Source organism: Phascolarctos cinereus, unplaced genomic scaffold, assembly GCF_003287225.1.
Source record: "Phascolarctos cinereus isolate Bilbo 61053 unplaced genomic scaffold, phaCin_HiC Scaffold_3;HRSCAF=262, whole genome shotgun sequence".
NCBI classification, from domain to species: Eukaryota; Metazoa; Chordata; class Mammalia; order Diprotodontia; family Phascolarctidae; genus Phascolarctos; species Phascolarctos cinereus.
Window position 1 is genome coordinate 56,097,786 of NW_027555736.1, and position 27,297 is coordinate 56,125,082.

The 27,297-nt window shown below is 39.5% G+C and overlaps 1 protein-coding gene across 5 annotated transcripts in view; it reads right to left on the reverse strand.

Annotated features, from left to right (window-relative positions):
• Positions 1-27,297, reverse strand: part of KCNMA1 (potassium calcium-activated channel subfamily M alpha 1) — a 909,315-nt gene that overhangs the window by 205,938 nt on the left and 676,080 nt on the right. For all 5 annotated transcript variants that reach the window (XM_078150867.1, XM_078150865.1, XM_021006026.2 and 2 more), the window contains exon 14: positions 22,014-22,169. In XM_078150867.1, the coding sequence (XP_078006993.1) occupies positions 22,014-22,169 (156 nt within the window). The remainder of the gene's footprint in view (positions 1-22,013; positions 22,170-27,297) is intronic.

Below are 27,297 nucleotides of genomic sequence, written 5' to 3' on the forward strand. Positions count from 1 at the left end.
GACAATAATAGTACCTACCTGATAAGATTGTTGGAGAGAATCAAATAAGACTAGATAGATAGGTAGACAAACAGATAGACAGATAGAACACAGACAGACAGATAGCTAGATAGCTAGAGTGTTTTGCAGATTTTAAAGCCCTATGCAGTTAGCTTACTAACTTTCCTTGTTACAAGGAATTGCTGGGGATGGAAAGGATATATTTGGAAATAAACATAATTAAAAAACAAGAGATAAAGAATTTTTAATGTATGATTTAGATTAAGTAGATTTGGGGGAGTCCCAGATAAACAGGTTTTCTTTTGTTTCCATCTTGATTTACTTTCTTTTTAAAAAATTTATCATTTGTTTTTAACATTCATTAAATATTTTTTTATTTCCAAATCCTCACTCCCTCTAGTCCTCCTCTTACCCACTGAGAAGACAAGCAATGTGATTATCAATTATATATGTGAAATCATGTAAAATATATCTCCATATTAGTCATGCGCAAAAAAGCAAGAAAAATAAAGTGAAAAAAATATGCTTCAGTTTGTACTCAGAGTTTATCAGTTCTCTGCAGGTGGACAGCATTTTTCACCATGAGTCCTTGGGAATTGGCTTGGTTCTTTGTATTGATCAGAGTAGCTAAGTCTTTCACAGTTGATTATTGTTACAATATTACTGTTACTGTATATAATATTCTGTTTGCTTCACTTTGCATCAATTCATATATCTTCTCAGGTTTTTCTGAACCCCCCCCATCATTTCTTATAGCACAATAGTGTTCCATCATAATGATATCACAATTTGTTAAACTCTTCCTCCATTTATGAGTGTCCTTTCAACATCCAATTCTTTGTCACCACAAAAAGATCTGTTATAAAAAAAAGAGCTGTTGTAAATATGTGTGTGTGTGTGTGTCTTTTTCCTTTTTCTCTGATCTCTTTAGGATACAGACCCAGTAGTGCTTTAATTCACTTTCAACATTACTGAACACCCATTATGAGCCAAGTTAGGTGCTAGAGGGCTCATGAAGGAGACATATAAGACATAGTCTCTGCCCTGAAAGAGTTCAAACTCAAGTAGAGGAGATAAGATGGGTACAACGTAAATCGAAATATTAGATAGGATGTTATTAAAAAATGATGGAAGTAATAAAAGCAATGTGCTTTGGTTTAATAGAGAAGTGAGAAATAACCATAGTTTGAGGGAACGTGGAAGACTTCATGGAGAAGGAGGCCTTTGATACGGCTCTCGAAAGTTGCATAGAATTTTTAACAGGTGGAGATGGGTAGGGAAGCAAATTCCAAAAGAGAGGAAGGGTGAAATAGAGGCAAGGAGGCAAGGACTTCATTTGAGGACAATGACTAGCCCTGATTGGTTGGAGTATTAAGTGACTGAAGGGGAAGAATGGGAGATAAAAATGAAAAAGAGAGATTAAGGGCAGAATTTAAATGACTAGAATACCAGATTGAAGAGATTGGGCTTTATTCTGTAGGGAATGAGAGTCCCAAGGTTTCTAAGGCAGAGGAGTGACAAGATCAGAAAGATGTTTTAGGAAGGATCTAATGAACTCATGATAACCAAATCTCTTCTCCAAATTGCACTGTGTAGATACAGAGATAGAGAAAGAACTAGACTTGGCTTAATGTCTAAAAGCTAAAAGCAAATTGCACGGAATTCCAGTCCTATTATGGGGACAGTATTGAGTGCTAAGGAAGGAAGCTCTTGCCAACCCAGTTCTGTTTCAGTGACAGCAGATTTTGGATACTTATGTCTCCTCTCTCTGTACAGTAATGGGCTAATAAAGCCAAGCCAAAGAGACCAGATTTCATTTCAGAGCAAAGGTTTCTGCTGTAAACTTTTGTTTGTTGGCTGGAAACAGCTATTCTAGCAGTGAGCATAAATCCTCTCAGTTTTAGATATTGGGGTGTCTGGGAAGCCAAATGTGTTATTTGTGAGCCAGGTAGCAGAGGCTGGGGCCGAGACCAGGGCATCATTGGGCTCCATTGCTACCTGTGTGAACTCTTGCCAGCTAGAAAGTATTTTCCACAGGAAGTTGGAAATTGCTTTAGAAATTCCCTTCTGTGATTTTATAAAGCATATCTGGGGCTCATCAAAAAGATATTTGGTTTACAAATGGTTAAACCATTCACATAGATTGGCCACACTGAGCTCTTACAGAGTCAGGTATAACATTTCCTTTTTCAATCAGGTGGAGGTATAAAATGGAAAAATTTGCTTTCCAAAGGTATTTGCCAATGTCATGGAACAGAGGTGTCAAACAGGGCCTGCTGGTCTCCCTAACACGCTGAGTAAAAATGGGGAAAAAAGTAATTTGGAAATGTTTAACAAAATAAAAATACAATAAAATATAGATACTATTGTTATGTGGCTTTCTAAGTCAATATGCATATGTACAGTTTGGTGGGCCCATTTCTTTTTGAGTTTGACACTACTGTCATAGAAAATATCTTATGCAAAGTCAGAATGGAAGAAAGATTTGCTACAGATGCTTTTCTTTGCAAATATTAACTGTACTGAGCCCTATGACGCTCACTAAGGAGCCCCTCAGTGCTCCTGATCTCTCAAGTGAGATCCGTAGTAACTCAAAAGAAATTGGTCTGGAAATTTACATAGGAAAAAAAAAATGAAAAATGTCCATCATCCAGAACTGACATACAGCTGGAGAGACAGACCACTAATTAGTCCATCAGTATTCAGTGGAGAGTTCACTTTTGGGAAGTCATGGGTACTTCTAAACAGGGTAGCTAGGTGGGGCAGTAGATAGAGTGCTGGGCCTGGAGTCAAGAAGACTCATCTTCATGAGTTCAAATCTGGGCCTGGGCAGGTCACTCAACCTTGTTTGCCTCAGTTTCCTCATCTGCAAAATGAGCTAAAGAAGGAGAGGCAAACCAGTTCAGTCCCTTTGCCAAGAAAACCCCATATGGTGTCATGAAGAATCAGACACAACTGAAAAATGACTAATCAACTGTGCACTTCTAAAGATCTCATGTTTATTTCATTTAATAATGATGATGATAACAATAGCAGTAGTAATACTAAGTTATTTAGACATTAATATCCTTCCCATGGCTACATGGCTACAATCAACCCATGAACATTTTTTAAAAACTATGTGTCTAGCACTTTGAAAAGTGCTGGGGGAAACTATTCAATTTATTTATTTAGGCTACCAAATCTTAAAACTGCTGGGACACCTGATCAAAATCAGAACATATGATATATGCTTATACATACAACAGGTAATCATATAATAAATAGAGAATAGAAGGAAGGTAACATTAGAGGGCATGGCTCTAGTACATGGGAAGACTGGGAAAAATCAGAAAGAAACAACACCTGAGTCTTAACGGAGGTGGGATGCCACAGGCTCTGAAGAATCAAAGCTGTAATTCACAGAAAGGGCAATGGAAGGATTAGGGCTGATGTGAGCCTGCTGCAATAAATGACCAGTATGAAGTATACAAAACATTACATATAAGACCCTGTCCAGGCACATGTGCTATGTATAGAAATAGATGGGCCAGTCATCAAGAGTAAAAGACAGTAGATGGATAGGCTGTGTTCTGCACTGTTGTCTCTGAAATATAAAAGACTTTAAGAAATGTCTCTAGCTTTCTATCTATTCCCCAAACCAATTATCTTTTGTTTATTTTGTGTATCTTTATATATGGACGTGTTTACTCCCAAGACAGAATGTAAGCCCCTTGAGGGTAGGAGCAATGTTTTATTTACCTTTGCCCACTTTTTATTGTTGTTTAGTTGTTCAGTTGTATCTAACTCTTCGTGACCTCATGGACTATAGGCATTCCAGGTCCTTCTAACCTCCACTATCTCTGGAAGTCTAAGTTCATGCTCACTGCTAAGTACCTTGCTCGTAGCACATATTTGATAACACACACACACGATAACACACACACACACACACACACACACACTTGTACACATGTGTATAAGTATGTATATATATATGCATATATACATATTTATCATCATTATATAATTACATATTATATAATTTATAATAATTATATAATTGTATATATGTATGCATATAATCATGGTTAGTGAGTGAGCCCATAGATCTCTCCTAGGCCAATCCAGAAGAGTTCAGGAATCCCATCAATAGTATTCCTAACGAGCAGTCATCTCATCTGTGGTAACCTCCAAAGCCTTTATTTATTTATTTTTTGAAAGGACAGGAGATTGCCCTGCAACGATCACTCTCTGCTATGAACAAACCCTCTTCTCCAGCTGCTTGAGCCTTCTGCCCTGTGATTACCCCTCATCTCCCACAGTAGCTGCAGTGTTAAACATGGAGTTTGGAAAAATCTGAGTTCAATGCCTGCTTTTAGATATTCAACAACTGTGTAACTACGGACAAGTCATTTTACCTCTGTGAGCCTCAGTTTCTACATCTGTAAAGTGGGAACAATAACAGCACCTACCTCGCAAGAGCGTTTTGAGGACCAAAGAAAATAACATAAGTAAAGTATTTTGCAATCGTATGGAGCTGTATAAATGCTAGCTATTATGTTGTATATATCTATTTATATACAGTTATCCCTTCCACATCCTGACCTTCCCCACTGCAGTTTTGATATATCACAGATTGGCATAAGAAATTAAATGGGAATTTTGGGGGAGTTTTGTGGAAGCTGCAGATGACACATGAAGGCCAGCAGATAACACAGAAAAAGTTTAAAAACTTAGAAATACATAAAATATATGTATAGTATTGAACAATACCAACATGTTTTATCTTTTAATAATTAACAATTTAGACTTCTTTTCTGGTACAAAGGGTGGGCCAAAAAAAAAAATTACATAGTTTTCCAGATCACAGGGTCACTGCGCCCTTAAGCCCTCGATGCGGAAGGGATAACTACTGGTTTTCCAGTTAGAATGTAAGCCCCTTGAGGAAAGGACCTGTTTTTGCTTTTCTTTGTATCCCCAGATGGTGGGTACATAGTAATGCTTACTGATTGACTGACTTTAATCTTCTGTGGATTGTAACCTTCTCCCATGCTAGAAATAATCCATCTCCCATTGATCTTTGCTAATTGGCTGCTTGCTGCTTATATTAGAGGTGGAAAACCAAATAGAAAAAACAAAACAAAACACAGAGAAGGGTACTACCCTTCCCTATAAAATGGCTGGCCTTCCTCAACATACCCAAGCTGCCCAGACGCACAGAGTCCAACAGACATAGGAATCTATCCATCAGACCTGAGAATAGTGGTACAAAGGCACCAAGTCCAGGGAGAAGCCTCTCACAAGACCACGGGAGACTCACTCCTCCAGCCACAGCCTCCAGATCCTTGAGCCCAACGCCCTGATGGATGACAAGTCTGGTTTGATATCTTCCTGACCTTCTCTGGTCAGATTATCTGCTGTCCCTGGTCAGGTGGTAAGTGCTGCCCTGGTCACTTTACCTTATCTCTCTTGGCTTCTGCTCTGTGTACACACCTTTTATTGTCAAGTTAAGATGCAGCTTTTCCTCATATGAGTAACAAATACACACACACACACACACACACACACACACATACACGCACACAAAAGCTTATGGCTTTCTCATCGAATGGCTGCTCTAATACTTCTCTCAAACCCCCTTTAAGTCACAGGGTGATTTTATTAAGCTAGAATACCACCTCTTCTTGAAGAACTCATCACCTTCCAAAGCAGCCCACTCATTTTGTTAGAAAAGTATTCTTTATATTGAGTCAAAATCTACTGGTCTCTAACTTAGTTGGCCCCTCTGGATCTAAATATAACTAGTTTAATCCCTTTTCCCCATGGCCATCTGCCAAATTCTTGAAGACAATGTCTCAGTTTCTTCCTTTGTAAAAATGAGAAGGCTGGACAAAATTATCTACAAGGTCCCTTCTGAGGCTAAATTTATGATTCTGTCATGTTCCATCCCTCCCACTTCATCTTTTTTTCTTAAGCTTAAATGTCCTCAATTCCTTTAATTGACTCTTGCATAGTAAGGTTTCTAGTCCCCTCAGTAGCCTAGTCAACCTCATCTGAATACACATCAGCTTTTCAATGTTCTTGATAAAATGCATTGGACATAAAAATAATAGTAACAATGATAATAATTAACAATAAGCATGTACATATCATTTACATAAGGCTTATAAGGCACTTTATGTATTATCTCATTTGACCCTTAAAATAACTCTATAATGTAGGTCCCATTATCATCCCTATTTTTTACAGATGAGAAACCAGAAGTTGAGTGTTTAAATTATTTGCTAAGGATCATACCATTCCTAAATGTCTGAGGAAGGATTTAAATTCAGGATATACAAGCTTCATGACCACGTTAAGCAACTTACTTCTCATTCCCTTAGGCAACTTTCTAAGACTATAAGTTTCATAGAAGTGCCAACCTATGTTGGTAGAGAGAATTCCCTCCCTGAGAGTTCCCTAAACCAATAAAATCACAGGTCTAGTCTTCTTTCTGTAATCCTTGATAACATGGCCATCGTACGGAATTAAAAAATCAGTGTTAGATTCCATCCATGGGGGTTTATTGTAACACTGCTTAAGAACAAAGACCCATCAATGCCACCATAACAATATTCAACCCTAAGGCATCATGGTACCCTCACTATGGTCCAGATGAGAAAACAAAGACCCAGAGAGAACTAACCCATCAGGGATGCTGCCAAAGGAATTCCTGTTCATGTATGTGTTAAATTCAGTGACCTCTGAGGTCCCTTCAAACTTTCATGTCTATGATTCTGGACTTGCCTCAGGCCACACAACTATTGTCTATTGCTGAATTCGGATTAGAACCTACATCTTGTGATATTCTGTCCAGGGTTCTTTCTACTACACCACATATTTATGAGGTTTATATATTTAGAGCTAGGAGAGAATTTATCAGTCATCTAGTCCAACCCCTTCAGATGAGGAACTGAGGTGGAGTCAGAGAGGTGACTTGTCTAAAGTGACACATGTAAGTGGTAAAACCTGAATTTGAACCCAGGTCCTTTGATTCCAAATCCTCTAATCTCTTTATAGTCTTGCTGTAGTCAGACTGTAGCCACTATGAATAAGCCTAGTTAAATGATCCATTACTGGATGGATTTAAAGTAAGGAAGGACCTTAAAGACCATCTGATTCTACCCTCTAATCTTAAAGATGAGGAAAGAAACTCAGAGAGCTTATGCAATTCACCAATGGTCATCATAGATAGTAAGTAAGGAGGGATTTGAACCTAAATCTTCAGATCTCAAGTCCAGCATTCTATCTACTACTATATCTTGCCATCTTGATACTGTAATTCATAACATCAAGTGATTTGCCCTCTGCTATCAAAATAAAAATTCATTGGTTGTGAGTATGAGCACACCCATCCAGCAGTCTGAGAGGCCATATATTTCTCCAGAGGAGTACACTAATCAGTTCGAGTCTCCATCTCTGCTCCCACACCTATAGCGCTTTTGTACAGGATAGCATCTATCGACAGATGTCATCCTCCCTCAATGACTTGTCCTAATGGTGTGCTGAGTGTAGATAGCCTAGGTCTTCATTTTCTCCTTAGTACCTTTTCATCAAATGAGATATTTAGAAGACTCAAATGATGACCTTGAATTGTGATCTAGGCTCCCAGAAGGGCTCTCCCCAAACAAGCTCCCTGTCTATACAATGAAGATGTTGGGCTAAAAGGAGCACTCAGATCCCTTCTAATTTTGACACCCTGTGACTGTCTCTTTCCCAGTGGTCTTTATTCCCAAAGTTGGTTTCTAATCCTGTATTCTGGGGACTGAACCAACCAGTTCTCTTTGAATTGTTCTTTTCTGACTTACCTATTTAAAGTCAGAGAATAGGAGATGTTCAATCACTGATGGAAATAGTTTTGCCAGTATCAAATCTAGTTCTAAAAAAATGTTCTAAAGAAATGACAACCAATATTTTACACCTCAAGGAAAGAGAGGGAAGCTGACTGAATTCATTGTCCTAAGAATCAATACCATAAATATCCATGATTAGGTATAAACAGAGACATCAATAGTCAGGCTGACACCATAGAGATATTGCATCCCCTGATAGGGTTGCCCAGAGAGACAAGTCAGCTCTCATTAGATGGAACTAATGCTTGATTGAGGACTATACTCCACTGATAAATGTGGGGATAAAGGGGAAAGAATGATACTCTTTTCACAAAGATAACCATTAATATTTCCCTTTCCCTTCCTCTTGACTACTTTCCACACATTCTCAAACAACCTTTTGGCACTGCAACAGTCAGCAGTACCTTCATACTAAAAAGCCCAACTTGCTGTTGATAATAAGCTCTCCAGTCTCAGGTTTCCCATCTGTAAAATGGGGATAATGACACATGCAGCATTAACCTCAAATGGTTATTGAAAGAATCAAATAAGATTATGTCAGTAAAGCACTTTGTAAACCTTAAAGTACTTTATTAGCATCAGGTATTATTGTTAGCAATAATAATAATAATAAATAGCATTTATGTAGTGTTTAAAGGTTTACAAAGCATTTTACAAATATTATCTCATTTTATCCTCACAAAAACTCGGGTAGTTGCTATTATTATGCCCATTTTACACAGAAGGAAACTGAAGCAGACAGGGATTAAGAGATTTATCCAGGGTCACCTGACTAGTAAGCGTAAAAGTCGGGATTTGAATCCAGGTCTGCCTTGACCCCAAGTTCAGCACATTATCCTCTAATCCATGCTGACTCTTGGTGAAAAGACATTGATGTTCCTGTGACCCGCAAACCCAAATCAGTGCAATCACCCACCTCTCACACCTCAAGGCATGAAGTAAATTGCATAGAATTTTTTTCAAAGTTACAAAAGACTTTTGCTTAAAAACTTTAATTACGTGCCACCTTTAAAGATGGCCGTCTAATGTCCAGATGAATCTTAATTCCTTTTAGCAAAGTACCAATTTTTTGTAAAAATTAGCCAGCCCCTTAAGATCTTATCATGAAACAAGCAGAGTAGAGACAGAAGTGAGGGCTCCTGTTGATGGAAAATCCTCATAGCTTGACCTTTGTTCAATCAATAAGACAGAAGAGACCTCACTATAACACAGCTTGTTTCAGTTAGCTTATTTACAGCAATTCTATATCGGCCTTATCCATCCTGAACCCCATCTTAATAAAAATACCAGAAAGATATCTTATGACAACTCTTTATCTATAACATCCTTTTCCCAGACAGCACTGCAGGACCCTTGTACTGCAAGACTTCTATGACATTTCAAGTGTCTCTGGGCCGAATGGCACCATACACACATGGTATCAGAACTCCCCTGCCAGAGAAAATCACCTGGGAAGAGGTAAGAGCTAGATTTCCCCAATAGCCTGAAGACCTCTCATGTTCAAGCCTCCCCTTCTCCCAGATTCCAGTCTCTACTTAATGCCATCATTTTAAGGATTCCCTTGGTTGAAATCAGGAGCATCCCTTTAGGGTTCTGGTTAGCATTTCTTTTCTTTTCCCTAGAAGAATACTCTTTTCTTTTCTTTTCTTTTTATTAGGAGAACTTTATCCCCTCTGGACCTAACTCCCTGTTTACTGCTATCTTCATTCTATGCTGCTCCACTCCAGTGCTCACCAGTCTGCTCTTCTCTTCCCTCAGATGGTTGGGCCCAAGCTTATTAGCTTTCTTACATCCCCTTCAGCAAATCATTCATCATCTCCCTCCCCCATTCCTCGGCAGAGCTTGATTCACTTCTGAATTCCATGCTGCAAGGCATAGTCTAGACAGGGAGACAGCTCTGCATTGGAAGACCAAACTTCATTCAGACAGACAAGGCACGGATAGAAGGGCCATCTATACACGGGTTTCAATTGCCACTCCTAGAAATGGTAATATGCAATAAATATATCAATCTTATTTTTCAGGATATAAATCAAATTTGACAATAAGTTGGCTCCCACTTTTGCCTGTGTGTCTCTGGTGTGTCTCTTTTGGCCTGGAAGGAGGTATTATGGAATTTAGGGAGGGAGAACTTTATTTTACTGAGTTTGCACATGAAGTGGAAGGAAGGGAGAAAGAGGGGGGTAGAGGGGGAGAAAAAGAGAGAGGGGATAAGGCAAAAGATTAAAAAAAGATGGAAATTTGAGAGCTTAAAAATAAGCCATCTGGATTTCCATATTGATCAATAAAATAATTATGTTGTATTTCATTTTCAGTGTTTCAATTACCTTGATCAAATGGTACAATAGGAAAAAGATGTTGCTAGCTAAAGGAATCAGGTAGGGAGGTCTCAGAACACCTTATTTTCAGTCACAGTTCAGTCATACACTCTTTTCTCTCTCTCTCTCTCTCTCTCTCTCTCTCTCTCTCTCTCTCTCTCACTCTCACTCTCCCCCTCCCTCCTTCCCTTTCTCTCTCTTTCTCTCTCTTTCTTTTCTCTCTATCTCTCTCTACCTTTCTCCTCTCTCTCTCCCTTTCTATCTCTCCATGCCTCCATCTTTGTCTCTCTGTCTCTTCCTCTCTCTGTCTCTCTCTCTCCCTCTCCCTCTCCCTCTTTCCCTCTCTTTTTCCCCTCTCATATTAAAGTACACTCAGTTCAAAATGGGACTTTGGGACTTCATTTCTTCTGCTTTCCATAACATTTTGAAATCCTTACATGAAAACTCAGGATCATAAATCTAGGGTTAAAAGGAACCCTAGAAGTCATCAAGTTCAGCAAGGTGGCACAGTAAATAGAATGACAGACTTAGAATTGGAAAGACCAGAGTTCAAATTCTTCCATAGAGTCTCATTAGAGCTATGCAAACTTGGCTAAGTCACTTAACTTGTCATTGCCAGAATTTCCTTATCTGTAAAATGGAAAAGTGGTTTGCAAACCTTAAAGGACCAGATAAGTGCTGGCCATAAGTCTAAACCCCTCTTTTCACAGATGAGAAAAGCTAAGACCTGGGGAAGTTAAATAAATGGTCTAAGGTCACCACGGGCAGGAATTGGAAACAGTAAGATATGAACCAAGATGCTCAGATTCAAAATCTAGAACACTTTGCATTGTTCTGTAGTCCTCTTCACAGGACACAGAATGTGTTTGGCTTGGGGGGGGCACAAGCCCTCACACTCTGTTTGTTGTTTTGATTCACAACCATCCCAGACATAGCAACTGCATTTTAGAACATTTACTATAATTGAAATGGACATTAGGACATAGATTTGGACCTGAAAGAGATGTTAGGGATCACTGAGTTCTACCAGCTTATCACACAAATGAGGAAGCTGAAGGTCAATGAGGGAAAGTGAGATGCTGAGAGTTATTTATGCAAGTATGAGAAGTGGTATTTCAACTTGGGTCCTTTGACTCCAAATCCTGGATTCTCTCTCTTCCACACTTATACTACTTTCTTTGTTGTTGTTGTTAAAGCTGTTTTTCACTTGTGTCCAACTCTTCCTGACTCCATTTTGGGGTTTTCTCAGCAAAGATACTGGAGTGGCTTGCCATTTCCTTCTCCAGCTCATTTTACAGATGAGGAAACTGAGGCAAACAGGGTGAAGTGACTTGTCCAGAGTCACATAGCTAGCAAGTATCTGAGATCAGATTTGAACTGAGGAAGATGAGTCTTTCCCGATTCAAGGCCTGGCACGAGATCCCCTGTGCCACCTAGCAGCCCCTAGCCTTTCTATAGCACTTTAAATCTTTCAAAGAATCATCATTACTCTAGGACCAGGAGGGATCTTAAAGGCCATATCATTTAATTCCCTTATTTTGTGGATGAGGAAAGACTAAATCATAAATATATCAAATGGCACAGGCAGAATTGGAATCCAGATCCTTTGACTCCAAAACCATTGATCATTGTATCCATATTATCCATTTTAATTCTTGGAGCAATCCTGAATGCTATGTACTACTGATATTATTATCCCAGTTTATAGATGGGGAAACTGAGTCTCAGAGAAGTTAAGTTAAATGTTCCATGGCCAGAAAATGAGTCAGTATCAAAAGTATGTCATTGCTGAACCCAAATTCAGCTCTTTCCCCACTGGACCATACTGCCTCTTCAAAGGACAACACTGTCTGAAAGGCATCGTTTTGATTTTGGACCAGATGCTCTCTCAAAAAGACAGCCTTCCCTTTGCTCCCTCTAGATGACAAATGGGATGGGCAAAGGGACATTTTTTTTTCTTCATGGGATTTTTGGATGTCATTAAGACATGCAGTTTTTGTTTCTCTGCCCCCAGTGGGCACTGGGCTTTGGTATAACTTATGCAACCTTCCTGCAGGGTTGTCCCTTTTATTCTTCAGTCTGGTGCCAAGAGCACAATAAAAGAATCCATATGTGATTATAACTATAAAACCGAAAGGAAAATACTAGATGAAAATATAACGTTTTGGGGTTTCGAAGTTTGTTTTACCTTTAATGCTAGGCAGACAGTTTACACAAATCATTTTACTGCAAAGTAAGGTATAATGAGTTAAATGTGTTCCATGTCACCATCAATCATGTACATTTGTCTTTGATGGACCAAACATTTCAGACACATTAAATGACTTTCTAATCATGTTAGGAAGAGAGGTGTACGAGTGGGGAGAGAGAGGGGAGGGGTGGGGGGAGATGAGGAAAAGTTTTCACTTTCTTTCTTTTATACAGAAGTTCCATTAACATTTTCTGGCAATCTTCTCGCATTCTGTATGGACTTCTCCTGGCTAATAATGTTTGCCTGGAGAATTTGTAAAGGTCTGAGAACTCCTTAATTCAATGTTCTAGAAATTACGAGAGCTGTGGGGGAAAGGAGTTCTGGTTCCCGTTTTATGATTGTCTTCTCCCTCTGTTTGAAATGCTGCCACTGTCATGGCCCTGGACTGATAGAAGGACTTTTTGTTGATGGGGGCAAAGGGGACATCCTACTTCAGACATTCTAAGGTCTAACAGGAGAGAAGGAAAGGTCTCAGGATTATGTTTATCTACATGGAAGGTTGGTTTCAACAAATTCACCGCTATTCCTAAGTGGTTTTTTAAAAAATATTTGTGAGTTTAATTAGAATATTAACCAGATTTTCTGGCAGAAAACAAACAAACAAACAAACAACAGTTTCTAACCAAGTCAAACTGACTGCCACATATGCATCCTCAAGTATCACCAAGCTTTGCATTTTGATTTTCTACACTAATCCAAACATTGTCATTTGCTAATTAGCATCAAGTATGAGAGAAAGAACCAGCTCCTCTTTCTTCTAGTACTTTCCCAATTTTGCTGTTATCTGCCCTCTGTGTCAGAGAACCTTCCCCAAAGAAGCCATCTTTGACCAATAAAAGATCAAAATTAAGGCCCATATCCTGTAAATTATTAAAGGGGAATCCAAACGCATATGTGCATATGTTGGTTCTGTCACACCCTTACTGAGAAAACACCCCTGCCTTGTTCCAGTCATTTAGGTTCTTTGGTCCTCAAGTCACATTCATATCATTTGAGATTTTCACATGCTGGAGTTTTCACATGCAAGATCAAGTAGAGATTTGGGCAAAGAGGAAAGGACATAGTAGCACTATCCCTTGGAGTAAGCCAAGAGGACATGTGTGGCTGATTTCAATCAGAAGGTCCTTCATCCATATTCCTGGCTCCTAAGGCCTCTAGCTATTTTATAACCTGATTTTTATAGGCATTTTGATCCTAAGCACTATGAATGATCCCTACATATACCAAAGAACCCCAAAATCCCAGGGTTACAAGCAACCTCAGAGTCCATTTAGCCCAACTCATTCCTGACCAAGAATTTTTTGAACAAGCAATCTTCCAACCTTTGCTTGAAGATGTCCATCTAGCAAAAGAGAACCCACCATCTTGTGGTTTCCTCATGCCACTTCAGAATAACTCTAATTGTCAGGAACTTTTCTTTCCTTATTATTTCTGGAATAGAAATCTTCCTCTCTATAGTTTTTTTTTTCCCCATTGCTCCTGGTCCATATGATCATAGCTCTAGTGCTGGAAGGGACCCTGGAGAACACTGAATGGGTGTGGGGGTTGGGGGTTGGGGGTTGGGGCCCCTTGTTTTATAGATGAAGAAATGAGACCCAGAGAATAAATGATTTGCCCAAAGTCAAATGATTATCTAGTGGCAGAGCTTGCATCTGAACTCATATACTGACTTCTAGCAAATCTTAGTTTGGCTATTTGGAACCAAACAAAACAAACATAATCCCTTTCTCAAGACAGTATTCTAAGTGCTTGAAAACAGCTATTTTACCCTTGTACCTCCTCCCTTCCTTCATGTTCTCCCCTGCCATATATTATCTTTTCTAATCCAGGTCAATTCCCTAGTTTCTTCAATGTATATTGTATGACATGTCCTTGAGTTACCTCAACATTTTGCTCATCCTCCTCTGGACACACTCTAACTTGTCAAAGTAATTCCTAAAATTTGATGCCCAGAATTGAATGTAGCACTGCTCATATGGTCTAACCACAAATATGGCAGTTTAGGTGCAAAACAGAAATTAGGTTGGCCAAAATGATTCTTTCCTGGATCTTTTCAAAATATAGTAGCAGGATTACCAAGGAAATCATTTGCCTGTCCAATGAGTCCATCTCAACCAAAACTAAGTCTGAATACCTATGTAACTCTGAATACCTATGGCTCTGATTTCTTTAGAATTGTCTCTCGGGAAAAGGAACTGAAGTAGGAAACAATTATGGCAATGGTGATCTCAATACAATTAACACATAATCCTGATAGGAAAGAGAAAACCAGAGATAGAGATCACACAATTATTACATCCTAAAAAGTGGAATTGTGACAAAAACAAAAAATCTGACTACATAATCATTGGTATGAAGTGGGTAAGGCACTGAAAAGAGAATTTAAAAATCGTTATGTCTGAAGACTAAGTCTTATTAGAAACCCTTAGTAAACATATGCCAAGGATAATATACATATATCATATATGTGTGTGTGTATGTGTATACACACATACACATCATTTTATCCCAGGATGAGGGAAAACAGTATAGATAACTGGCAAAATCATGGAGATATTCATCAAAGAGTGGACCTTTATTTCAAGTGAAAAAAAAAGAGAAGACTTAAATATGACAGGTTAGATAGAAACTAAAAATTAGGCAATTCAAAAAGAAACTGGAAAAGTATTTTATGCCAGCCTTTTGACTTTAACACAAAAATAAAAGGTTCTTTAGAGATACCAAAGGGAGGTATTCAGCTGGAGAATTGGTGGGACCCAGTGTGATCAGTAATGATGATAAAACAGATGGACTGAATGAATCACATGCCTTGTTCTTGACGAGCAAAATATTAGGGAAATTCCTACCCTTGTGCTCTCCCTTGAAACCAACAGGTTGCCCATTCCAGATCAGATGGTTGTAAGCAGGCAGGATGTTCTAAACCTAATTGATATACTAGATGTACATAATTCACTAGGACTGAGGCACTAGAGAGTTTTGAAATAACTCAAGGATGAAATGGAGGAACTATTGGCCAAAATGTTTAACTACTCATTACAAATGGCTGTTCTGCCTGAGGATTGGAGGATGTCTGATATGATACTCTTTCATAAATGAAATGACATGGATAAATTGACTTCACCAAATCCCAGCATACTAGAATATGGGGAACATGCCTTAAATCTCATGTAAAGTTTTGAGTAAATAAAAAGAGGAATAACTTCACAAAGTGGGTAGTAAGCTTAAAGAACTCATTAATTCAGAAGATGCACAGTGGAAGCAAATAGATGCAAAACCAATTGGGAAGATTCAAAATTGGGTTATGAACAGAAACTTGGATATTTGGGGTCACATTCCCAACTTTTGAAGATGATCTTGTAAGAAGGAGTAAGGAATGAGATAATCACTTTTTTTCCACATCTTCTTTCTCAGAGACAGAATCCTAGACTAGAGGGCTATGAGCATGGCTACTATGATAATTATCTTTGAAAAAAATCTCATTCCTCCCTCCCATTCTAGCCCCATTTTAAGATGATAAGATCATAGGTTTAGAGCTGGAAGATATACCTTGGAGATGACTTACTCCAACCCCTCATTTTACAATGAGGAAACTGAGTCAGAGAGAGGCTAAGTAATTTGCCCAAAGTCACACAAGTAACCTTGAAATGTAGGACTTGAATCTTTGTCCTCTAAAAGTACAAATGGACAGTAAATGTCATGTGCCTTATTGTTACAATTGCTGATTTCATCATTGTTTTATTCTCGTAATTTTCCTTCAATGAGTCCTGATATCTTCTCAATATCTGCCCCTCCTCCTAACTTCTCTATTTCTATTGATGATGCCACCATCCTACAAGTCACTCAGATTCAAAACTGTAGTCACCTTGATCTCTTTCCTTTCTAGCATTGCCCATATCCAGTCAATGGCCAAATTCCATCAGTTCTATTTCTTTAACATTTCTCACATGGTCTACTCCTTTCTACTAAGCACTGCCACCACCATGATTCAAAGTATTTCTAGAATAGCCACTATCTTCTTTCACACTATTGTCAAAATCATCTCTCGAATGCACAGACTTAATACTTGCTCATATATATTCAGTACCTCCCTGTGGCTTACCAAATAAAAACTCCTTACCTTGACTTTGAAAGTTTTCCACAATCTGACCACAACCTATCTTTGAATCTTCCTTCACTCTACTCCCTTTCTTAAATACTATTTTTGTGCCTGGAATGCTCTCTCTCCTCATCTCCGCCTGTGGCTTCCTGGGCTTACTTCAGGCCCCAGCTGAAATCCCACCTTCTACAAGAAGTCTTTCCCAATCTCCTTTAATTCTAGTGCCCTGCTTCTGTTGACTAATTTATCCTCTCCATAGTCTGTTTGTATGTAGTTGTTTGCATGTTGTCTCTCTTATTCAACTATGAGCTTCTTGACGGCACAGACTGTCTTTTACCTTTCTTCCCGGACACTTAGAATGGTGTCTGGACCATAGCAGGTGTTTAATAAATGTTTATTAACTGACTAATTAGCCTACTTACTATTCTCTATTCTCTTGCCTTCTCCAGAAGCTATGTGTTTACACAGGCTAGTTCTCTTCATTTTCACCCTTTGCAATGCTTTTTTTTCCCCTGGCTTCTAGGTCTGGGTCCAGTCCCATGTCCTTTAGGAAACCTGTCATTCCCCCAACTCTAAGTGGTTCCTCTGGATTTTGTGATCCTCTGACATGGAAGGTACTCCATAAAGCAAGCCAAGGGATAGTTGACCCAATATCACATTTGGTAGGTCCTAAAGGAAACTTTCAGAGCTAGGGTGTGAAAGCACCAATACACATCAATGAAATAAAAGGGAAAATGTTTAAAATCAAAAGTTCCTTTTAATGTTATTCATAGGCTTATAGAACTATAGCTAGAAGGAACCTTAGAAGCCCATCTTGTCCCAACCTTTCATTTTACATACAAGAAAACTGAGGCCAAGAGAGTCTTGGGCAAGGTCATACACACAGTAAAGGAGAAGGATAGGATTTAAACCCAGGTCCTCTCACTGAATTTAAAAAAGATATTTTGACTTCCATCAGTGTAGTTATTTATATAACTCCTCTAATTAGAATATAAGCTTCTTGAAGGAAGGGCCTCTGTTTCTTCTGCACTTAGCACTTTCTACTGTAAGTGCTTCATAACTGCTTGTTGACTTGACTTGACTTTTCCACTAAACTATACTTAGCCTCAGTCCCTGATATTTCTTTCCTCCATGATAGATATTATTGAGAACATTTGTGGTTTAGAAGGAGGATGTCATAGTGGATAAAGAGCCCACCTCAAAACCAGGAAGAGTTAGATTCAAGTCTCACCTCTGGTGTGTACTAGCCATGGGACCCTGGGCATGTCATGGGATCTTTTGGTGCTCTTGGGGGCTCTGGAAGACTAAGTTTCAAAGAAGGTGCCTGTCAACCTTGGTAGAGTGAGTTATCTCACCTGGCAATTGTTTCTACATGTGGAATCCTAGGTCTAGTTCCTCTTCCTATAAGATGCAAATGAAGGTGGATTGTCATGTAGTGAGAAGGAGAGACATCCCACCCTCTCAAAATACACATTAGTACCCCAAAGATATTAAAAGAAGGTGGCTTCCATTGTTGAGGGTGGATTCTCTATGGGAAAACATAAGAAAACGTGAACGAATAATTTTATAAGCATGGATGAGGGGAGACCATAGGATCACAGGGGGGTTAAATACCATGTAACCCAACTCCCTCATTTTATAGGTGAGGAAACTGAGGCCCATGGGGGTTCATTAAGTTGCCAAAGTTTGCACAGGCAGTAAGCATCAGAGGTGGGAGGAGATAAGCTTGCAAGTTGTGCCTAAGAGGCAGTATCCATACTAATAAAACCATGAATCTGCCAAAAAGCATGTCCAATTTTTAGATTCCTGGGAGTGTGTCTTAGAAGCCATCCGAGGATCTGCCTTTTTGTGAAGAGGACAGAATACTGGATATGGAAAACCCCACCCAGGAGGAATCTGGATTTGGGAAAGAAATTGTTCTGTGACATATTCTGGGAGAAGAAAGTGTGTTCTTAAGTGATTGTTGTTAGTCATGTGTGTCCAACTCTTCATGACTCCATTTGTGGTTTTCTTGGCAAAGATACTAGAGTAGTTTGCCATTTCCTTCTCCGGGTCATTTTACAGATAAGGAAACTGGTTAAGTGATTTGCCCAGGGTCACACAGCTAGGAAGTGTCTAGAGCCAGATTTGAACTCTCCAGGCCCAGCTCTCTGTGCATTATAGCGCCACCTAGCCACCCTTGTAAGTTATTATGAGGTCCTTTCTTCCCCCAACAATTCTTCCTAAAAATAATCTCAAATAGGAAGGCTAGATGGCAGGGTCAGACCTTTCAGGATGGGAGTCCTGTAAGTATGTTGAGAAATCAGTGTCATTCATGTACTTTTTTGACATGTGACTTGAGCTACCTTGTGGACACCATAAAGTTAAAACATAAGACATACAAACTATTCCACCCTCAACCAGGACCCATGTTATGTCAACTTCCCAAAACGGATGCTTTCAATAGTAGATGCAGCTTCTGGTTGAAGAAAGCTACTAGATCAAGACTTGGTTGGGTCAAAAGTATTCTGTGGCCATAGTCTGAATCTCTTGGTGACAATTCTTCCTTCTGGTATGGTGGGCTTGGGGAGAAGGTATGGATATTAATTATTCTTAACACCAAGAAACTCCTAGCTACACTAGTCTTTTCAATCTTATTCATATGCACAGGTTGCTACCATGTTAAGCTTTACTAATCCTTATTAGTCTGCATGTATTTATTTAATATCCCAGTCTCCTGTGGTCAAACATAATTAATTAAAAAAAAAAACTTGAAGACAAGGTCAGTCTGAATTACAGAATTTGCTTCAAGAAATCCCGTCAGTTAATTTCACGCACATTCCTAGACCTGGTCTAATAAAGGGTTGCTTGGTAGAGGTTCTTAAATGTCTGATATAATGATGAAGTTGATTAGTGATAGTGATTGTGTCAATTACTATGGATGCTGCTAAAGCATTTAAAGGGGCTTGGAAACTGCCTTCTTAAATAAAGCAATCTTGTTTATACAATTAATTGGCTTAGCAAAGATTTTAAGTGAGGGCAGTCCTTTTCAACTCTCATCTTCCTAACCATAACATCAATTGTTCTTCTAAAGGAAAGAATATACTTTCTAAACTCAATGCTACTTAGTATATGGAATTTAAGAATTTAAATTCACAGGGCAGTCCTGTGAAAAATGTGTTGTGTGTAGCCCTGCAGTCTGTATATTTCTCAGAACATTTACTAATTACCTACTGTGTGAGTCCTTACAGATGAGAAAACAAAACTAACACACAGTTCCTGTCCTCAATAAGTTTGTAACATAGAAGAAGGAAGGAAAGGCATATACAGAAGACCATCACTCAGATTAGATTATGATAATCATCTGGGCACTTCATCACTTTCTGCCCACAGCGTCTTCTAACTCCCAGCCCAGTATTATCTCCTCAGTAAAAAGAAGTTATTTATTTTGTTGATCAGCAGCAAAAGCTATTAGCACCAAAGGACTCCAAGTCTCACACTTTTGAAGAAAGTACTTGTGGCCTCCACCAGAGTTTTGTTATCTCACAAATTTCTGTTTTTCTGACTATAGATAAAGTAGTTCAGTGGCATACTTTAGCCGAGGGCATAAATAAATATCTGAACCACAGGGCCAGAGCAAAGATCACTGGACTTGGAGTAAGAAGAAATTTGAGTCTAAACCCTTATTATGACTTTTGCTCAACATATGAGCAGGCACAACCTCCAGCCTCAGTTTCTTCATCTATAAAATAGGGATAGCACTGTTTGTATAATTGTGACAATAAAAACAACAACAAATAAAAAAATTTAAATCCTCCTAAATCCTCTCTCTCTACTCTAAGGTAGACATGCCATTTCTTCTTGCCTAACACCTTTTTCTCCTACCTTTTCTACTCTCTACTGGATACTTCTAGGTCCCCTGTCTATATAATCGGGATATTATCCAGCACTCTCAGATGTCTCCCTGCTTGTGGCATCAGAGATAGAGGAAAAAAAAAACTAGATACACTTCAAAAGAAATCCTCCCCTAGCCCCTATAAAACACACAGCCTTTGATGACAAGTTTCCCTGATGTGGAGGTGACAAAGGACCCAGACATTTCATTCATCAATTAAGAGTAGTGACAAGAACTTATAAGAACCCAACTGTGCCACGCCCAAGGGCGGCCTCTCCCAGGACCTTTGTTGACCCTCCTTTCATCTGCTTTAAAGGCTATCTGAAGCAAGGTTCTGGTAACCTCTCTAGTACCATCTTTTATAGCCCCTCACCCCTGGGTGTCTAAAGTTAGCCCTTTTGATTTTTCTTGTATGAGTGAAAATGTCCTTTAATAAAGGTCTATTTCCCTAAGTGGTAATGAGCAGTCTGGCCATTTTGAAAAAGGCTCTTTTCAGTGTCCAAATTGTCCTTATGGGCTGGCCAACCACACAAGATATTTACAAGGAAAGCACAGTGTAAGCCTTAAAGAACTCTAGAAATATAAGCTGCCACTACTACTACTACTACTACTACTACTACTACTACTATTACTACTACTACTACTACTACTACTACTACTACTACTACTACTACTACTACTACTACTACTACTACTTAGTTGGGATCAACCCAAATTCTAAGCCAGGAGAACCCAAATTAATTATTTTGGGGGGGATATGTTTAACCATCATGACTATCTAGACTCAGAGCTCCCCAAAGCCAAAGACGCCATGTTCTCAATGGTCTCGGTCCCAAGGAAGGCCTCCTCCATTGTCAGGGGTCCTATGAGTTCTCACTTACACTCTCCCTCCTGTAGGCATAGCTGGTCATTTCTTTCATCATTTCTGTTAGAAAGGGACAAGACTATCAGGATTGAGGAAGAGGAGGGTTGAAGTGGCTTCTTGGCCAGACCCGTAGGGGAGATGAGCAGTGGCCGGGACAGATTGAATTTCAGACTTTAAAAGGGCAGTGTTTCCAAGAAGGCTGCTCATCTCCTCACTCTCCACTCAAACAAGCATGACATGTAAGCTCTGCTGGCCCCCTTGATTGTGGAGAAATAAATAAATGAATTATGTTGTTGGGGTTTGGGCCTCGGCACAAACACATGGTCTGTATTTATTTGCACAGTGAGAGGTCCACCAGCCACTTGATGTAAAAGACCAAAATGATAATTCTTTTCTTTAGGCACTTTGGTGCCATATGGAATGCATATAAATCATATTTTTGTTTTAACAGCAGGGGCTTTGTTGATAGATAAACATGTGGTTTATCTAAAAAAAAGAGAGAGCGAGAGGATTGTGCTTTGAACAATCATTTAATGTCCGTGGATGTGCCAAATAAAAATAAAAACATCATTTTGAAAGTAGCTGGCCTTGTGCCCAAATCTTTGAGCAAGAATTCCTCCCAAACCAAAGTGGATAATGTGTGTCTATCTGTTTTGAGTTTAAGCTATGCTCTCTACTCAACCCCACGACAAATTGAATCGTGGACTAATGCTCACTAATAGGACAAGACATTACCTTTATGAATGACCTCATGGAGAAGAGATTGGCGAGCATCGTGGAGAGGCCTTGAGCCAGGCAGCTCTGGGCTATGAATCCTAGCTTCAGCTCAGCAAGGCAGATTGCGTCATCTCCTTCTTTCCAATTCCAGCTTGGGATGTTTAGCAGATGGGCCTGAGGGAACAAATACAGGTACAGGAGATTACTTTAGAGAGAGAAATTATTTTCCTCCATCAAAAAAAAAATCCTTACAAGAATGTCGCATTGACCAAGTGACAGGAGTCATAGCCACCACCTTCTTGTGATTGCTTGGCTCTGACAACTGTATTTTCACTCAATTCGGCTGTTGACCAGATCTCCTTATTTCCCTGGGACTTTTCTGCATCTCATATCATCATTTTCCCTAGTTTTAGGGCCAAGCCCATTCCCTGAGCCTTGTTTCCTTCTTTTAGCCAAAGAGTACAAAGAGGGAATTTTCTCCTGTGTCAGACAAATTAAACCATTCTGCCAAGTGAGCCCTTAAACTAAAATTGAAGCTCCCCGTAAGTAAGCCTTGTCTCAGACCTTGTACCATCACAGCCAGATCATTGTGTTAGGCAAACATCAGGCATTTGAATACCTGTTGATGGACTGATGGTCCTTGGCTGAGGCCTGTTCAACATTTTTTTTTTGTCAACAATATGGATGAAAATGAGGAAACCTGAGTGTGACATGGCTGGGGGTGAGGGGAGGTGGGGGGAGAGGCTCATGTAATCTTGGGCTAATTCAATATAAGTATGCTATCCAAATCAAAAGAAGCAAGCATCCCACTGCACTCTGTACTAGTCAGACAATACACCTGGAAATAGTATACCTAGTTCCAGCTTCCACACCTTAAAAAGAAATGAATACACTAAAAATTATATAGAAGAGAAAACCCAAAATGTTAAGGAGTCTAGACACCATATCAGAGTAAGGAAGGATCCTGGGAATTAGGGGTGTTTAGCCTGGCAAAAATAAGACTAAGGAGAGACATGATAGTCATATTAAAATACGAGCTGTCATGTGGAAGATGTATTACACATTCCGCACCGTTCCTGATGCAGTGAACCAACACATGGAAGTTATGGGAAGAGGGATTTTGGATAATCTAAGAATATCCTACCAATTAAAGCTAACAACAAACTGACTTCCATATAAAGCCGTGAACGCCCAGTCAATGAAAGCAATTGAGAGGTCAAAAAGAGGCATTGGTGAGGAGGAGGTTGGATTGGATGACTTCTACGACCTTATAAATCTCTGTGATTCTTTGGTTATCTTCTCCTTCTTTATGGTACTGGGAAGGCCAAAGACTGTGCTTTATTCACTTCTGATAATGTGCTTAGAAGTCTTACTTGAAGGAAAGAAAGAAGAATATAGAAAGGCACCTCTATGGGTCTTTTCAGAGTGGGGTTGACGCCTTATTCGTCCGAGTATTGACCCAAAGACAGCCCTTCCAAAGGCCTGATGGAGCCAGATTCAAAAATACTAATATTTAAAGTCATAGCATAAGTCTGGGCTAGGATCAATGCTTAGCACCCTAAGATTGTTCATCCCCTACTTCCCCCTACCAGACGCTCAATTCTAGTAAGCCATCTTTCCTCCCTCTTCAATGCCCTGCTGGTATCTACTTTGGGAACATTAATCTTTGCTTTATTTTCAAAGATGCCTCAGTGGAGGCAGCTAGGCTTTGAAGCAAAAATCTGAATTTGGAGTCCTGACTTGACCACTTCCTAAATGAGTGAATATAGATAAATCATTTCAGCTCCCTGGGAGTTATTATCCCCATATGTAAGACTCAGGACATTCAATTAGACTAATCAATCAAATAATCAGGCACTGAGCACTCATTAAGTGTCCATTCTGTGCCAGAAACTGTGCTTGGCACTAGAGATTTAGAGATAAAAATGTAAAATGCTTCCTACTCTCAAAAAAGCTTACATTATTGAAAGTCTCTTCTAGCACTGACCTTTTCTGATTCATTATAATAGAATAAACAAATTGAGGGACGAGCTATGAATTTGAACTTAAATGACCCAAGAATGTGAGTGGAACATGAGACCAAAGATTTAGCATTGGAAGAACCTCAGCGGTCCCTGACTTCAGCTCCCAGGGACTTAAGCAATGATGCCACTGGCACTTCAGCGACCAATGCCCCGAACACAGAGGCAAGTGAATTGTGTGGTGACTGCTGCACAAGAGTGAGGTATGGCTACCACAGCTTCTTGAGTTTCAAACGGGGGTGGGAGTTCCACTTAGAGGATCCCTCCAAGTTCCATGCGCTTGTCAGAATATAAAGCTTTCAGTCCTCATTCATAACCCAAGTCTCTGACTCCTCACTCCTTACTTTTCCATCTGGTTTGAGTTCTTTGTTTAGACATATTTTACATGTCATTACATGTGAAATTCAAGTTAGTTCTATTACTTGGGGCTTCCTTTGCCCCTTCTGTTGGCCAGCACACTTTCTCCAATCACTGAGTGAAGTAGGGGTGGGAGTGAGATGGGGAAGAAAAATCATGTTAATGAAACAAAAAAGATGATGATCTGCCATGGGGATTCACATTATGAGTTTCTACCTCTTTTTGGCATCTTCATTGGAAGGAAATCTTGGCCTGGTGGAAAGTGCCCAAATAGAAGCACAGGAGACAAATCCCCTAATTTAGAAAATACATCTGTGCCCCAAAGGCAAGGCCAGAAGCGTCTCTCCAGTCACAGTGTTCATGGCCTTTACCTCAATTACAGGAGATGGGAAAAGCATTGAACTGAGAGTGGGAGGCCTAGATTCTAGGCCTGATTTACCACTCATTTCTGTAACCTTGGGCAATTCACCATTATGTCAGGGGGAATGGGAAGAAAACTCACACTGGCATCAGAGAATTGTGTTTGAGCCCAGATTCCAATTCTTTAATTACTTGCTAAGTGACTCTGGGAAAGTCACTTAATGCTGCTGAGATTCACCAAAGATAATATCTCACTACGTACTTTACAAGGTAAGAAAAGGGCTCTACAAACCTTAGAGGGCTCCATGAATATGGCTTATTATTAACAGTAATTAATGGCTCTAGCTTGGCCAAAGAAGAGGTCCTGACCTTCACTGGAGAGGTGGGGACTAGGGCTGTGGAACATTGTGCATACTTTTCATCTCAGTTGATATGCTAGTTTTGAATATTTTTTTTTTATTCCTCATTACAAGGCATACAATCTTTGGGTAGGGGAGAGAGGAAGGATGTATTTGGATTTTTAAGCTGTTCTTTTTCTAGTTTTTTTAGTTGTATGCCCAATTCATTAATCTCCTCTTTTTCTATTTTTATTTATGTAAGCATTTAGAGATATAAAACTTCCCCTAAGAACTGCTTTCGCTGCATCCCATAAGTTTTGGTATGTTGTCTCATTATTGTCATTCTCTTGAATGAAATTATTGATTGTTTCTATGCTTCACTGTTTGACCCAATCATTTTTTAGGATTAGATTATTTAGTTTCCAATTATTTTTTAGTCTATCTTTCCATGGCCCTTTATTACATGTAATTTTTATTGTGTCATGATCTGAAAAGGATGCATTTAATATTTCTGCCTTTCTGCACTGGATTGTGAGGGTTTTATGCCCTAGTACATGGTCAATTTTTGTGTATGTGCCACGTACTGCCAAGAAAAAAGTATATTCCTTTCTATCCCCATTCAGTTTTCTCCAGAGGTCTAAGGAAGGATGTATTTGGAAATAAAGGGGAAGTTAAAGCAAAAATATTTGAATGAAATATATCTTTAAAATAGTAACATCTTTTGTTGTCATTGTTTCTGCTGTGTCCAATTCTTCGTGACCTCATTTGGGGTTTTCCTGGCAAAGATGCTGGAGTGGTTTGCCATTTCCTTTTACAGATGAAGAAACTGAGGCAAATAGGCTTAAGTGACTTGCCCAGGGTCACACAGCTAGTAAATGTCTGAGGCCAGATTTGAACTCAGGAATATGAGTCTTTCTGATTCCAAGCCTGGCTCTCTGTGCACTACGGCACCACCTAACTGCCCTATAGTATCTTAGTAATATCTTAGTACAGTAGAAAGACCTCTGGCTGTCAAGTCAGAGAACTTGTGTTCAAATCTTGCTTCTGATGTTTAGTATCTATATGGTCTTGGGTAAGTCATTTACACTCTTTAGGCCTCAGTTTGCTCAACTATAAAGAGAAGGGGTTGTGCTAGACAGACTCTGAGGCCCCTAGATCTATGATCTCAATTTTCTCACAGGAGAAATTGAAATAATAGCATCAACCCTTCCTGCTTAAGGGGGGTAACATCTTATTAAAGGGGCATGTTACAACACTTGGAAAAGTTTCAAGTCACAGTTATCATTAAGAGGAATAGAAGAGTTCAGCTACATCCCAGTACTGCCAATGGCCATCCTCACCTTCCCATCCCCATTCCACCCCCCACCTTCATCAAGGACCAATTCACATGAAGTATCTTTCCTTGAGGAGCTGAAAGCTCCCTCCACTGAGAGCAAACAATGCCTAATGGCATCATTCTTTTCCTTCAGAGATAGAAATGTGGTGCCTCGGATGCTTTTCAGGGTGACAAACTGTATCACTTCTGAGGAGTATCAATCTCTTCTGCTCTGCTTACTCTTAGGGTCTACTGCTAGGCTGATGGGTCCATGTGTTCAGACATTTGACGGATCAAGGCGGCTGGTACCACCTGTCCAAAGCATTGGCTCAAAAACACACTCCCCTCAGTTTCTGCACACCGAAACTGGCTTATTTTTTTCTGCAGCAAATCGATGAGATGTCTAAAGTTCTGTAAAAATAGAATATATTCTCCACCCCTTGGCCATCAGCATCTTGAGAGCAGGGATGTGTTTCTTGTTTGTTTGTTTCTTTGTTTTCACATAGCTAGTGCTTTGCACATACTTATTAGGTAAAGAGTCCGTGATTTCAGATGCAGAACACAACTCATCGGTAGTTTTAGAGAGTTTCCGGAGGATGAGACAGAGGGAGTGACTTGCTCATGGTCACATATCTAAGAACAGCAAAGGTGAAATCCAGAAACAGGTCTTCCTGACCAGAATTCCAGCACTGTCCCACTATGTAACATAGCTTTGAACATAGTAGGTATTTAATCAACGCTCACTGAATTAAATATTTCCTGAATTAAAGGAGACAAAATAACTGGAAAAAAAAACTACAAAGAAGGGAGGCTAGGTGGCACAGTGGATAGTGCCAGTCCTGGAGTCAGGAAGTCCTGAGTTCAAATCCTGCCTCAGATACTTACTAGTTGTGTGATTCTGGGCAAGTCAC